Genomic DNA, 14,850 nt, shown 5'->3' on the forward strand with positions numbered 1-14,850 from the left:
CTCAATTTGTTTTTTCATTTGGTGGAAGGCTTTACCTAAAGTGACACTTCTCTTTGGTAAATGTACAGTATGGGGAGCTAATGTGAGTGAGTCGTGATGCTGAACACAGAAACTTTTTGTTTTAATCATGGGAGAGAGCTGTTACTTTAGCCCTATCTCAGGTGCAAAGGTATTAAGCAGATGGAATACTGTTGTATTTCAGTATGAAATATTGCTTGATAATATTTATATAGCCCTGTACTGTACCAAGCATTTGCCAGGTGGAGAAAGAGAGATGGGGAAAACACAAATCACTCTGCTCAGACTCAAACCCAGAGCCTGCAAAGCCCAGGCTGGGGGGATGGGGCAGATGTGGGTAGAGAGGTGAGGATGGAGGTCAGGGCAGCAGCCACCTTTCTGGGGGGGCAAGGGCTTTGTGGGGCCACTCTTGCTCGAGGAAGCACTGCACCCCACTTAACTCCCACCGAGAAACCAGGCTGCGGGGGCAGTGTGAATCAGCAGTGGGGGTGCTGATGAGCTCAGCCATGGTCACGGGGATTTAGAGGGGACCTGGGGATCTCTTGCTGGACCGTGTTTTGGGGAATACCACATCTGAGTTGGCTCACAGCCAGTTTGGGTCAGTCACCTCAGTTATGGCTCCGGCCACCTGAAAGCATCCTCTGAGCTGGCCCGGAGAGCCCCATGGCCCCATGCTGCAGCCCAGCCACTGACTTACCCCCCCACAGTCACCTTTGCATCCCCTCAGCAAAGAAATTGTGATCTGTATGATGTGACCACAGCCGAGTTGCTTGCGCAGCACTATTGCCAGTGTGGTAACACGCAGCCCTCTGACATGGTGTGTGATACTGAAAGGAGAAGAGCATCCTGCTCCCAGCAACCAAGGCACCAAAACCACCAGTTTGCACCAGTTTCCTGCTGAAATCCTCCAAGTGTAACAACATATGATAACTCAGAGGGGAGTACCAAGGTCTCAGTGGGTCAGCAGCTAAGTGGATTAGAGCCCTGAGCCCAAAACATGCAGTGTTTTAAACGAGACAGTACAGGAAAACATATTGCAGAACAAAGTGGTGCAACAACGCTTTTACCCTTCCCAGGAAATCAACTCTTCGTTGTTTCAGGTTTGCCTTCATTTGCACCAAGGTCACACAGTCACTTAGTCCTAAATCTGCCCAAGGGGAAAAAAAAACCCAAACAAATAAACACACCAAAAAAATGCAGTAAGGGGCATTTTTACCAACAGCAGCTTTGGAAAAGCCTGGCAGAGCACTGTGCTCCCTGAGCAGAGGCACTGACGGGGTGGGCAGGTTTGGCTCTGGTACCCCTCCTTATTGCAGCCCAGGCTCCTCCTGCCCTGCGGCAGGGCTGGCAGGCTGCAAGGCTCTCCAGGCTGCTGGGAAATGAAGCAAGCAGAGCCAGCCCTTCAGAAAGGGATGGAAAGGGCTTGGCTCAGTTTGGCTGCTATTTTCCAGGGGGACTGGGAAGATCACCCACCCAGGAACAAGGAGCTGTCACATTCACGAGTGAAGGTGAAACCCTCTCTGGCAAGCTCTTTCCTACCTATGCTTCTGCTCTCCATGCTGGGGAGAAGAATGCCATGAACTCACTGGTCTCTTACCCAAAATTGCTTGCTTTCTTCCATGTTTTGAGAACTTTCCTACATGAACCACTTTTGATACTATTTTTCTCAAAAAAAAAAAAAAAGGATTTTGAACACTTGCAAACATCACTCCTATTTCCTCACCTTCACAGCATTGCACATGGCACAGGTCACACCTTTAGTTCAGACAACAAATTCACCGGTGCCAACATGCTCTGGCCAAATCTCAGCCTTGCCGTGTGACTCTGAGTCCCTCACCAGGAGCAGGACTGTCCTGCTTGGCAAAGCCTGTCAGAAGAGAGGCTTAAAAACTGCAAGATAGTAAAAAATTTCAGCAATGAGCAAGTGTTTACCAAAGGCTACAATGCCACGTGGGTACATGAGGTGTCCCTTTCTCACCTGTGATGGGACAAATTAATTGACACCTGAACAAAAATGAAAGCAACAGCAGCTTGGGTTCCCTTCTCTGAAAGGGATGAGGGATATCAGCTCCAGGGTGAGGGCCACCAGATATGACCATTTTCCCAGGTGACATCGCTGTTGGTATCACTGCGAGTTGGTGGTCCCCTGGCCTGGGGCCAGCCAGTCCTCCCACAGTGGCTCCAGAGACAGCCCAGCTCCCCAGCAAAGCGTTGCCACCTCCAGCCTCAGTGCACATGGGAGAATTTGTGTTTCTTTCAGCAGCTCATTCAAAATTAGGAATAAGTGCAAACATACTGTCACATCTCCATCATGTGTCTGGGACATTTCAGAACTAGGCTGACTTCAAGTGAAGAGCTAGGCTGATGGGGAAGAGGCAAAAAATGCCCAGAAGGGGCTATATAAACCATGGCCAAGTTACCCAATAGCATTCCTGCCCCCACCTCCCCTTTTTGCCTTTTTTTTTTTAACCTTTATGTTTTTCTTTAACAGAAAAGAATTTCTCTTGTTTGTCATTGCAGTCTGGGACTATTTTTAACACTACTAATGAGTGACTAAAATGGGGTGGAGTAGCTAAGCCAGCTATGCTGCTCCCAGCCACCCACAAGGTTTATCTGACCATCAGAAGAGGAGCTGGACCAGGGCCATCCCGCACGAGAAGGCAGAGAAGGTGCCTGCAAACACGAGACATGCAGAAGAAAATGTCTGTGTCCTGGGACACACATGGTGAAAACAATGTGCAACAGTTCCTGCAGCTCATTAAAAAAAGCCCCAGACTCCTCACAGGGTAGGCACGTCCGACACTTTGAGTATGTTTCTCCGCATTAATCTCTGAGCAGGGCTCACAGAGCATGTAATTTGCATCTCATCTGCCCATCAGGAAAAGACAGGAGAAAAACCATCTGTGCAAAGAAGTTATTCCTAGACTAAAGCTTCAGAAATGGTACCCAAATGAAGGCAAATAGCAGTTTCCCGCAGGGTCAGTAAATTACCCGAAAATGTAACACATGGCCCACGTTTGTCCTTGTGTCCTTTGGGGCGGTCTCTGCAGAGGTGTGCTAGCATTCGGGGAGTTGGAACCTGTTGAAACGGGTACATCCCGCATCCCTTCTCCTCCCGTCATCACCAGGATTGCTGCATTTGGAGGAGGAACCGAAAATAACCGTGGGAAGTACCAGATGGCAGTTGCTGAATGCAGCGCACCGTCTGCCAAGTCCTTGCGAGCAAAAGAGAGCACATACTGAATGGGAATGAAGACGCCGTCATCGGAGCACGACGGCAGGATGGGGGACGCAGCGCTAGCCGCAGTGGAAAAGCAAGAAACACTCCAATCTGGACAAACATTATAGAGGAATATATATGCATATATATATTATACACATGTATATATAAAAGCCTACCTAATGTGGGGAACTGCTGTAAAACGTTCAAACCTCTATTGATACGAAATCATTAGAGGCAAGTTGCACTGATGGGTTAACTGTGTTTATTGCAGAAGAAAATTAAGATGCCTACAAATCCAGGCATGCTCTGGTGCCCGTTGCTGCAGTGGTGTAAGACAGAGGGCCGGAGCAGTAGAGGCTCTGTCCCCCAGCCCTCCACCCCAAGGTCATCATTCTTCTAACATCAGGGAAGAGAGCAAGCACTCGCGTGCCCGGTGTGGAGCCCGGCACCGTGGCTCACAGCGCTGGTGAGGGGGGTCTGAAATAAGACAGCGGCCCTTGGGCTGCCCAGGCCCTTGTTCCCGTTCCCCAGCCTGCTGCCTAGCCAAAAGTGAGGAGACAGCCTCGCCAAACCTTGCAGCAATGGCTCAAAGTGTCACCGTGTCAAGGCACTGATGCCTTGTGTCCTTGCAGTAAGTGACATGCATTTAAAAACAAGGGTTTTCTTCCCCCCCGCACTGTCCAACCCCACTTGGTTGATTCACCAGAAACATGGGTTTTATAAGTCACCTTGAATATTCCCAGCTGTGACATGCACAGGACCAAAGCAGCACTACATTTTAAAAGCATTTAAATATAATATGTCTTTTCAAACCTTAGAAAGAAATGAAAGCATCTTCCTTTAGGAGGGATGGCAGAGGGAGACAAAAATATTTCGCTATTTTGAAGCAGTAACTTCACTGGAATTACAACACACATAAGACAGATGTACGGAGTACAGCTTGGAAATACTTGCTTTGGCCCATAGAGGAAGTCAGATATTACTACATAGCCTTAAAAATCAGGGAATTAAGAGATTTGGGATGACAAAAGAAAACTACCTGGAGATGCATTCCTAAACTTAAAAGAGAAGAAAGGCAATTTTGTAGAAATATTAAAAATTAATGATTTTTCAGTGCTTATCTATAGGGAGACAGGATGTTGGTCTACCTTTTATTTAGTTAAAGTAGTTCCCTTTGCATGTAATCTCAGGTTGGTCTAGCTCAGGTACATGCTAGAGCAAACTTGTATGATACAAACTGGGATTTTAAAAATTTCTTTTTAAATCAGTACCATAAACATCTAAAAGTTGCTGAACTCAAGTTATTTATAAAATTATACAAGGTGTTATAACTGAAGTAGACCAGTGACAGCAGAGATATCTGGTGTAAACAGAGCCACGCACACTTATAGCAGCTAAGAGTTTCTCCTATAAATCACAGCCCTAGGATCTCAAAGGTCAGATTTCCTTAAGCAACTGTGTAGAGTGGTCAGAAAAATTTAATTGTGCTCCTTTATATTAAATTAAGATACAGCTAATGAAGAAGGAAAAAGTAAACCCAAATCTTTTTTTATCCTTAGGATTTACAATAAAGGCTAAGCAGTTTCTCTTCCTGCAGGGATTACATACACAAATTTAAAGACCAGTCACATGAGGTTTTACTCACAGTAGCTTCAGCAAACATATTTGCCAAGGGCGAGTGGTGAAGTGAGGGGGAATCTGGACGTGCAGTATTGATGCACAGTTCATGGCTGCCACTTCTGCCCAGGGGAGCATCGAGACCACCCCTTGTTCAGCCACTCCGAGGTCTGTGGGATGCAGCTACCATGAAGGGATTGATTTTTGCTTGGTCAGGTGGCCAAGCCCTTCAAGCTCAATAATTTAAAATTCAACCCCACAGGGTTTATTTAGAAAAAGAACCTTTGACACCCACAGAGAGGCTGGGAAAATAGCCCATTCCCACCTCCAGCTTTTTGCTTAATGGTATTTTAATTGCATCCAATGAGGATCCAGATTTCCTCCCAGATCTAGTGTTAATTCACTGGTTTTTAGAGGATGATTATACATTACAAGGGCAAAACAGAGCCTTCAGGCATATGCATATTATATAATTTCTGAAGAACGTCCCTGTGAATTGCAAGTATGGTTACAAATTACTGTAATTCCAAAACACAAATACGATAACATGCTTTGCTGACCTGTGGTTGTCTTGAAGTCTCTTCCCCATGGTCTAAGACTATTTTGAACAATATGGAGATATCAAATCAAGCTGAGAAGCTGCAGCACTGAATTTATGCTAACTGCATCCCTGCACTTATCAGTTATCAACTGCACAATAAGAACTGTGCTTCTTATCAAGAGTTGGTAAATGAATAAACACAGAAAGATTAAAAAGTGCTGAGTCCTTTCAAGAGGGCTACGTGAAAAGCCTTAAGTAGACAATATTTCTTCACAACAAACATACTGCCAGGTTTAATACCACAGCTATTAGAAATTATTTACTGAATAGAAAAAGATGATTTTCCATTCCCCAAATAGCAAATAGTACATGCATTCTTCCAACTGAGAGAAAAAGCACAGAATAGCTGCAGTTCATTTCTTCTTGATTCACAGTTGCAAACAATAAAAGTTCACCACAAGAACTTTCTCTTTCAGAATAAAGCAGAAACATCCAGTTGCTAAAAGTACAAGTCTCGTCTTCTGTCATGAATCTGAATACCTGAAAGACACAGCAGTATCAGGACAGTCAAACAGCATAGTCCATGCAATCTCTTAAGGTGTTGTGCAAACAAAATTGCACCTTTGGGTCTGATGCAAGAGGGCCCTTACTAGAATAACCAGAATGACCCATCGAAAGTATCCCCAAAATATTGCACATCAAAGAACGAACATCAGGGTATGACAGAGTCTCAAGAGACTAATAAAAATATGGAAGCCTGAATACTTTGGGAATAATTTCTTAGAACAACCCTCCCAGCAGTGTGGTGGGTTCGCTGGTGAAAATGGGAGTAATGGTAGCACACAGGTCCAACAGGGACCTCAGTCTGAAGCTGGGTGCTTGAGAAACAAAGCAAGAGGTGTCCTATCTTTCTGGGAACTGAAACTTGGACAGCCAGTGCAAAACAGGCATTGTGAAGTGGCAGGCTGATGGCATAACCACAAAAACTAAGGTAGATGGAGTTAGAAAATAATATATCTCATTTTAATAGAATGTTTTCCCTCTTCTCCGTTAATGTAGCTATGGAAGGTGATATGTCTATCTGGGGGAAAAACAGGCTTTTGAAACACAGTCTGGAAGCAAGGAAGCATCTTCAATTCTGCATGCATAAGCAAGGCAGCTATCCTTCATAGGTGAGCACTGATTTGCTCCAAACCTCTTGGTTTGATTACTCACCTGCAGTGGCTTGGCTTACACTGGGGTTTTCTGAGCCTTGGTAAGAGCTTGCTTTCCTCTCTTAAAAAAAATAGAATACTGGAGATGAGCAGAGATTCAACATAGAGCTAAAAGTAGACAGTAGTTCCTAAAGAAACCTTGTGCTTTTGCAGCCCAGCCTATAGCACAGGTGCTGGGGAGGTCTGTGCTGTCTGGCACAGCAATATACACTTCCATAAATATAAATATCAGCTGTTCTTAAACATGACACAGCACAACGAGAAGTATATTTAACAGATAGAGCCAAGAAACAGGGACTCCCACAGCCAGACTAGATGCACACATCCTAGGGACTTGCCAAAGACTCCCTGTGAACATGGGCCAGCCATTTCTTATCTGTTCTTTTGGGGTTTCTTGATAAGCACATGTATGGCATTACACATGTGGTGTTATGAGGCTCCCTAAATATTCAGAAAGGCCCTGTAAACATCCTGAGAGAAAAGGCTTTAATCGGTGATGCCTGGGGAACATTGAGCTGTTTAATTTCCTTTCCAATTTTCCCCCACTCCTTTTGTTTCTGAAATTTTGAAAAAAAAGCCCACTGTTAGCACTGCTTCCCTTTTTTGATCCCAAGACTGGTTTCATGAAACATCTCCTTTTTTGGAGGAGTCAGTTCCTCGTGCTCCCAAGCCTTGATAGGCTCACATTGCCCCCTTGGGGGAAGAGGGCACTTAACCTTATGCTTAAATTAAACCCTAGAAGTCCAGACAGTGTCTTTAAAGTAATTAGACTGTCATTTACTAGCTGCAAAAAGTCTAGGGTGCGTGCCTGTCCAACACATACCTACAGCCTCAGGTAAGTCTATGTACCATGAGCAGAAAGTTTGTATTCCAGCTGAAGACATGCACACTCTCCCTTTTCCATGCACAGACACAGACAGGCATTAGACACTCTAGCAGGAATAAGTTCACAAAACACCTACAGATGGGGTCCTCATAACACAGCTTCAGCGTAGCCTCAAAAGAGGAACTGTGGATAAGACTGCCTGCAGATACAAACAGTAGTTTTAGCCCACATTCTGCCAAATTCCTGCTGTTGCAGATTAGAAACTGGGTAACCAGTAGGTATTTCACAGCTGGTTATTTTTCAAAACGTAAGACTCAGGATTGCTTCTTCACATGCCCAGTCCTTTTTATCTAGAAGCACCAGCTAGGACACGCTTATTTTTTCAGCAGACTCCCTAAACAATTTCACAACCCTTTTTCTTGGAGACCAGTGCCAAGCTGACTATGTGGGTAACGCCCAGGAACAGCAATGCAGGCGTACCCTAACAGTGCACCAGGGCTCTGGCCAGGAAGCTTGATCCCACAGAGCTTCTCAGAGGCAGAAATTACTCACAAGGGAGCAATTTTATCCATCAGACCTAGATGCTGTGGGGACGTAAGCTCCCAGGAAATGGACTTCAGTCACCAGTCATCTTTCTTCTGTGTGCTGGTAGCACCTAGGATTGGAATTCCTACTAATTGTTAATAACAAATAAGCAACAATCATCGCTTCTGCGTGAATTGCATTAGCTCTGGGAAATGTACTGCAGGAAGCAATCACAGCCTTTGACACACAGGGCAGGAGGGCTTCATGGCAGGCAGCAATTAGCTGGGAGACAAGGCCAGGCCAGCCTGCCAGTCCCTTTACCCTATTCCTTCCAGCTGCAGACAGAGACTGGGGAGGGAGAGAAATCCCTGGCCTTTCTGGTAAGGGCTGCAGTTCACATCCTGTATTCAGAATATCAATAAGGCCTTACACAGTAAGATGGGTTGCTCAGGGCTCTTACCTGGCCACCCCTTTCTGCTCATAATACAGGAGCATCCAGTACACACAGTGCCACCCTACCTGCTACCTATAAGGTAGAGATCCTGATAGCACTGTGGATAATGTTTATATTCACTTAAAATATCTCCTTAATGTAAGCCAGAAGGGAAAATATTGTGCAAGTGGGCAATGTGTATTTTTGATTAAGCCATACTATATAGCTAATCAATCCCAAGTACCACATCACACAGCATATGGGTTAACTATTGGAAAAAAATTTCTATGAGCTGGGCTGAAGATGGCTCCAATTTGAGAACCTATGAACAGACTGTATTATTTTGTCTCTTTACAGAAGATGCCATCAAAGAATAAAGTGATAGTATTTCCTTACCTCCCCCAGAAGCTGAACTTTGACTTATATTTTGTAACCTAGCAGGTCCAGTCATACAAGCAGAACTTGAGTGTTGCTTCATGGTACATTCTTGCATGGATGTTAGGCACCTTTCCTGCTGCAGAAGACCAAGAAGAGAACCGTATTTCCTGTCAGAGATCGGTTCATCTATCGTGTGCAGGTCAGGCAAGGCATGATGATACACCGAACTGGTAAGACTGGGAGTCCCAATTGAAGGGAAAGGCCATAAATCTGCAGGTTGAGTTGGATGACTCCTCAGAGCTGACGGCTGGTATTGGCCTGACATACCAACAGCAGAAAAATTCAGACCGGAATTTGACATGCTTGTAGCAGAAGATGATGGGTATGGTTTGGAGCAATGTGAAGAGAAATTCCACTGATGGGGAGACATGCTATCTACTTAAAAAGAGAAAGAAACATCTGAAGTCTCATCAATTCTTACTTTTTTCCCAAAGCAAATTCCAATGGACTTCTAAGTGAATGCTACCAGATTGCATATTCATTTTTAAAGAAATATATATTCACTTCAGTGCTGCTTATCTTAAAAATCAACAACAAATTCATACTAAAAGCAGACTAAACCACCTGAATACTTTCAAATAAATATTACATGTGTTTTCTTACAGGTCATTAGCATAGGCAGGGTTTTAACAGTCGCAAGCTTAGACAAATATATTTTTGCAAAGACAACAAATTAAGTCACAATACATTTAATGTGTCTGACAGTGATGGAGGCTCTTGGCTGGAAAATGAGGACGTGGTCCTGCCAACAGGCCCAGGTAGTGCTTGGAAAGAACCCCAGCAAACACTGAGATTTACCCCAGAATTTCCAGCTATATAATCTGGGGCTTTTCAAGCATGATTTTCTTGCTTTCTGTTTGCACACAATTCCAAATTTAAACACGCTGCATCTTCAATTTCTTAGTGAAAGCTAGTCACCCCTGTCTAACACCACGCTCACACACAGAAAGCAGCTCACCATTCTTCAGGACAACAGTCTCACCCTTGTGCTTTGTGCTCAGGTCTTGTGGGTTCTTGGCATTGCTTAGGGCTCTAGAAAAATGTTCATCTACGACGCTGTTAATATCCCCTTGGAAATATGTAAATACAACACTCTGAGACCCCCATTCTGTTTTCACAGGTTCTTTGTTTTTGCATGGCTTTGGAGAGAGCTTCCTTGTTTCTTCCATTTTCAATAACCAACAGCCCCTGCCAAAACAAACCACACCGGTCAAAGAAATACTATTCAACATAAAGCGCACAGTCAGTGGTGAGCCCATCTTCCTCCTGAAACTGGTAGGGCCAGAAGAGCTGTTACTAGTAAGATGAGATTTTTTTATCTGGGTTTCTGCTTCTTCCATGCAACTTTTCTTTACATATTTCCTTAATATATATTTCTAATATAAAATACTTTAAGTATAAAACAAAAGGAGGAACCTTTCAATAAATACTCATTACATTTTTCAGAATTGTGATGGGAGTCCATTTTTCCCAATCAGACTAATCAAGTCCTATTTAATTCATTCACAGCAGTATCTTTGCTGGTGAGCTCTAAGTTCAATATGACTGTACAATATGCTACATTAGTAAGGGATATTGCATCTTCAAGCAGTGAATGGCTCAAAGAGATTCTTTTGAATCATACTAACCTTATAGCCATAGCATTGACTCTGTTGAAAAATAAAACGGGCACATCTATTCACCAGCTGTCATTTCTCACTCTGCCTTCGTCCATCTTTATAATCCTGGGCTTAGGACCCTGGACTGTGCAAATATGCCCTGAGGATGGAACTGTGCTAAAAGAACTGAAGCACTCGGACAAATAATTCAGAAGTCGCATTAGCCCTGGATAAAATTCAGGGTAAAATTATCAAAATTCTTTGCCCAATTCCAGTTTTTGCATTGTTCAAAAAACACACCAACAGAGTGAGGGGAGGGGGGGAAAAAAAGAAGAAAAAATACCCATTGGAACTTAAAATAATAACAGCTTTAGATAAGGTGAAGTTTGAAGTACCTTGACCACTGTCAGCACAGACCTCCACAAGGAAAAGACTTCTGAGAGTAGTTAGTCACTTGACCTGTTAGAAAAAGATACTCGGATTAAATTGCTGGAAATCTAAATTATGGCAAATTCAAGTAAAAAACAAACAAACAAACTTTTCTGTTTGAAACAACTTACCAAGGAACATGGTGGTTCTGCCAGTTGCTTAAAACTTTGGTAGCAAGACTGCTAACACACACACTGTAGCTCAATCAGAAGTTATGGATTTAAGGCAGGAATTACTCTAAAACAGTTTGCAGGAAGTCAACAGAAGACTGTAAGACTCCTTTTTGTTCTCCTTAAAAATCTCTGCTGCCACATATGGTAAGAGTAGGACAACGAACGTCACTGCTTGTCCTGGAGAAGCATCGTTTTTACACATTTGTGCACTTTCTGGCCACAGGGGAGCTAGTTCTACAACCAGAGCTCATATGTTCTGCTGTAATCAAAATCATATTTAGCAACACTCAGGCTATGAATGCAGTGAGAAGTGCCTGCTGTTTCTATTCAATTTTCCAGTCTCATTGTCAGCTCCTCACATCACATAGTATAATTAATTTACCTGGTAGCAGAAAGACGACTGTTATTTTTCAGAGATGGGGGAAGCCTTCAGCAGATAGCCAGTTTATCACGTAAAACCTAATGAATCATTAGGTTTGTGTTTCCATCCAACTAACCCTACAATATGTAGCATTGCTTAATCTATTTTGATACATTTATCTGATGTCTTTTCTAATCATAAACCCTCCAATCCTCAGAAGCTTCCTAATAAACACTGCACTCATCTGTGCCTTGAAGGGTATTCTGAAGTATCTGCAAAGGCTGCCTCCACATGGTCTCTCAGTGTTTCTTACACGTGAAAAGACTCTTCAAGGCTGCAAAGCCAAGTATTCAGACATTTAAAAATATGAGGATTAAGGTTATCCAGTCATAATCCATCCCCCTTTTTAATCTTAAACATTCATCTACAAAATTCTTGTCCATGTTTATCATTTGCTTTTATGTCTAGTTTTGCTTGCTAGCTCTACCTCGCTTATGTTCTCTGTTCAGTTCTCCCCTGTTCACAATCCCTTGCTCAGCTAGCCCTAGTCCCCTGTCATCAATTACCAATTTGTGTTCAAACTCAAGAGTTCCTCAGTCCTCATCTTGGGATTTCTATTGTTTTGCCCATCTTGCATCCTTTCCCCAGCTCCAACTGAACACAGTGGTGGGGATGGGACAAACACAGGTTGGTCACCAATTTGGAAATGCAAGTGGATATTCTGTAACAGTCGTCTGATTCAGAAGAGAATCTTTCAGAACTTTAAAACTGACCAAACTTTCCCAAACATGGAAGACTTAAACCAAAAAACCTTCCTCCTGAGGTACAGGCACCTTCCCAAGGCCCATGAGGGAAGCAGGAACTAGCACAACCCAGCCAAACAACTGGAAGAACTTCAAGAACAGGAAGAGAAACTATATTTTCCCAGTCTTGTTTTAAAAAGCAACCCACTGTTTAGGTTAAGAAACTTTCTGGTTGCTCAGCTGGAGGCCCACGCTTGCCATGGAAAATTCCAACCCAAGTGGTGAAAGTGTGGCAAAGTCATCAGCATCCATATGGCTGGAGAAAGGGCTACATCAGGCCATCTCAATAGCAAGCAGCAAACCAGCTCTTCCTACACTGCTCTACCACTACACATCAACATACAATTTAAAAAGCATTAGCTCTGGCCCAGAGGTCTATTTTTCCTGTTCCTCACTCAGTGCAAGCTAGCTATTGTGTCTTTGTACCACTTTATTAACATGCTTAACTTGCTCGTGACATTAACTGTAAGCTCTTTTAGCACTGTTTATTGGTGTGTAGCAGTTGTTATGCTTGTGTGAATTGTGCCCACAGCAGTTACAATGCTAGAAAAAGAATACATTTTTTAAAAGAACAAACGGTCATTCATCTATTTTTCTCATTTCCCTTAAAAACCTCTTGTGCTTTCCAACTAGTCATAAAAAGGCTGGATATAACCTAGGTTGTATCTCAGTCCTCTCAGTGAACCATGTGCACGTGAGGAATCTAATGTCCCAAGAGTCAGGACTTAGATTTGGAGCACTGTGGTCTTCATTACCTGAACTTCCCATTCTTCCGTCTTCCAGCAGAAAGTCTGCAAAAAAAGGCAGAAATCCTTCCGATTTGTGTCTGCCACAAACTGTTATCAAAATATAGTAGAAGCGGACCTCAGGATGAAACAGATTCAGCTTGCCTCCCACTTCTCTCAGAATTGGTTAATTATGGCAAAATAGTGCAAGTACTTGTCCAAGTTATTTGTCTTTCAGGTAGACAAGGATGCCTGCTCAACACAGGCTTAAGAGACAGGGTTGTTGACTGCTCACCACAAGTGACCATACTTTACAGTATTTTTCACATTCCCCACCTTTATTAGTAGTATTGATTTCCCATCACTGTAGCATCAGACAGGGAACTCTGTTCTATTTTATGCGGCCCAAACCAGTTTTAAAAATAAATAAAATAAATTTCCACTTCCCAAGTATTAAGCAATAATTTAACAAGCAGGCATTCCTTTCATCTATCTTTCAAATAAGGGAACATCTGAGAAAGTCAGTGAACATATGTTGAAAATATCATTGAATTCTCCTACCTTAACTCCCTGTCACAAGCGGTGTCACACCAGTAAGATTTTCCAGCTGTGGGATGGTCATGCTGTGTCCAGCAGTTTGGGATCCGTGCCTCGGCACACTATGTGCCCTCTGCAGAGACTGCAGGAGGAGACAAGCAACGTTCATGAACTCTCTACATGCTTTCTAGCCTCTAGCTGCGCGTGAACTAGGCGTTTCCTTCGGCCTATCTGCTAAGAATGCATGAAATGCACTCCAACAAGTCAACCAGGTTAGGAGGTTTCAGGAATGAGGAAAAGAGGATTGTAAGTAGGGTTTTTTTTATGACAATGTGTACACAATAAAGACGACAGCGTCTGGACTTCGGAAGAGTTTAGTGTAAGATGATAAACAAGTTATGGCAGAGAACCAAACTTGGCCAGGGTCAGAAAGGACTTTCCTATGCCAGGTTATGGCATATTCAGCTTTATGTGTGCATCTGCAAGAAGGAAAAAGTCCCCTGTCTCCATCCCAGATAAGCTGGATAACCAATTTTTTCTCTCTTCACTGGATCTGTTTAAATGACTACAGAAATCTTCAGAAAATAAAAATATCACTCTTGTTCTGTAAGGCCTGTAGCAAGAAAGAGGTAGTTTGGGGTTTTTTGTAATAAGTTTACTAAAACTACCAAATTGCAGCCATTCCAGAAATGCTGAATCAGGGTCAAATTTGCCAGGCTCAGTTGGAAAAACACACTGGGGAACTAGAGTCACCAAATTGGTGATATTGTATTTTACGCAGTAGCTTAAGTTTGTTTACTTACCCAGAAAGTAGGAGAGGACAATCCAATTCCTTCTGCCTAAATACGTATGAATCCACCCTCTGCCATCTCCCAGAACAACTTAACTACCAGGCTGTAAGATTTCCTGGGACAGTGGTTAGTCTTTTATTGACACACTCTTTGCATAAACACATTTTCATTGTGAGACAGACCGGATTCCAGTCTATCAGCGGGGCAAGTGCCCTCAATACCTCAATCATTCATTCTTTGATCTGCTTTTCTAAACTGTTTCATATAGCAGATTTCTTCTGCTAAAGCTTTTCAAGACCTTGCTGGAGAGTCTCCTCTTAGGTTGGCAGTTAAAGCACTCGTAAGGTTGTTAGATGGCATCAGTTTAAAGCTCCTCAGTGAACACCCCAAAGAACTACTGGGTAAAAATAGGATTATCATCCCTATTCCTTTGTAGTTTATGAATGGAAACAACTGATTTCCAGCGCTTTTTAAAGCATTCAAAACGTTAAGCTTTGAACCAAAAAAAATAATCTTCATTTCCGAGAATAAAAATTGAAATTCTGTTTGTCCTTAACAACCAACCTCCCTCCCACACACTCTCAGTTTTAACTATGGT

The 14,850-nt window shown here is 43.1% G+C and overlaps 1 protein-coding gene across 5 annotated transcripts; it reads right to left on the reverse strand.

The window, feature by feature from the left end:
- Positions 1–5,691: 5,691 nt before the first annotated feature.
- Positions 5,692–13,761, reverse strand: VGLL1 (vestigial like family member 1). 5 transcript variants are annotated; one of them, XM_074882848.1, is made up of 7 exons: positions 13,486–13,761; positions 12,955–12,990; positions 10,829–10,892; positions 9,818–10,023; positions 8,794–9,210; positions 6,615–6,674; positions 5,692–5,939 (listed from the first exon to the last, which is right to left on the reverse strand). In XM_074882848.1, exons 4-7 carry the CDS (start codon positions 10,002–10,004, stop codon positions 5,899–5,901), a joined length of 705 nt encoding a protein of 234 aa, XP_074738949.1. In that variant the 5' UTR covers positions 10,005–10,023; positions 10,829–10,892; positions 12,955–12,990; positions 13,486–13,761; the 3' UTR covers positions 5,692–5,898. The 5 variants fall into 5 exon arrangements, with proteins under 5 accessions (XP_074738949.1, XP_074738948.1, XP_074738947.1 ...); XM_074882847.1 differs by having other exon boundaries at positions 8,794–9,213; XM_074882846.1 differs by having other exon boundaries at positions 9,794–10,023.
- Positions 13,762–14,850: the final 1,089 nt, after the last annotated feature.

The sequence above is a fragment of the Strix uralensis genome, chromosome 13 (genome assembly GCF_047716275.1).
Source record: "Strix uralensis isolate ZFMK-TIS-50842 chromosome 13, bStrUra1, whole genome shotgun sequence".
Taxonomy (NCBI): domain Eukaryota; kingdom Metazoa; phylum Chordata; class Aves; order Strigiformes; family Strigidae; genus Strix; species Strix uralensis.

Excerpts from the sequence above, each read along its gene's own strand:
- VGLL1 (XM_074882843.1), bottom strand. The coding sequence starts at position 10,004 with ATGGAAGAAACAAGGAAGCTCTCTCCAAAGCCATGCAAAAACAAAGAA. Across the intron at positions 9,214-9,793 it reads GACTGTTGTCCTGAAGAATG|TAGATAGCATGTCTCCCCAT; the intron begins GTGAGCTGCTTT and ends TCTCTTTTTAAG. Across the intron at positions 5,940-6,614 it reads TGTAAGCCAAGCCACTGCAG|GTATTCAGATTCATGACAGA; the intron begins GTGAGTAATCAA and ends TGTGTCTTTCAG.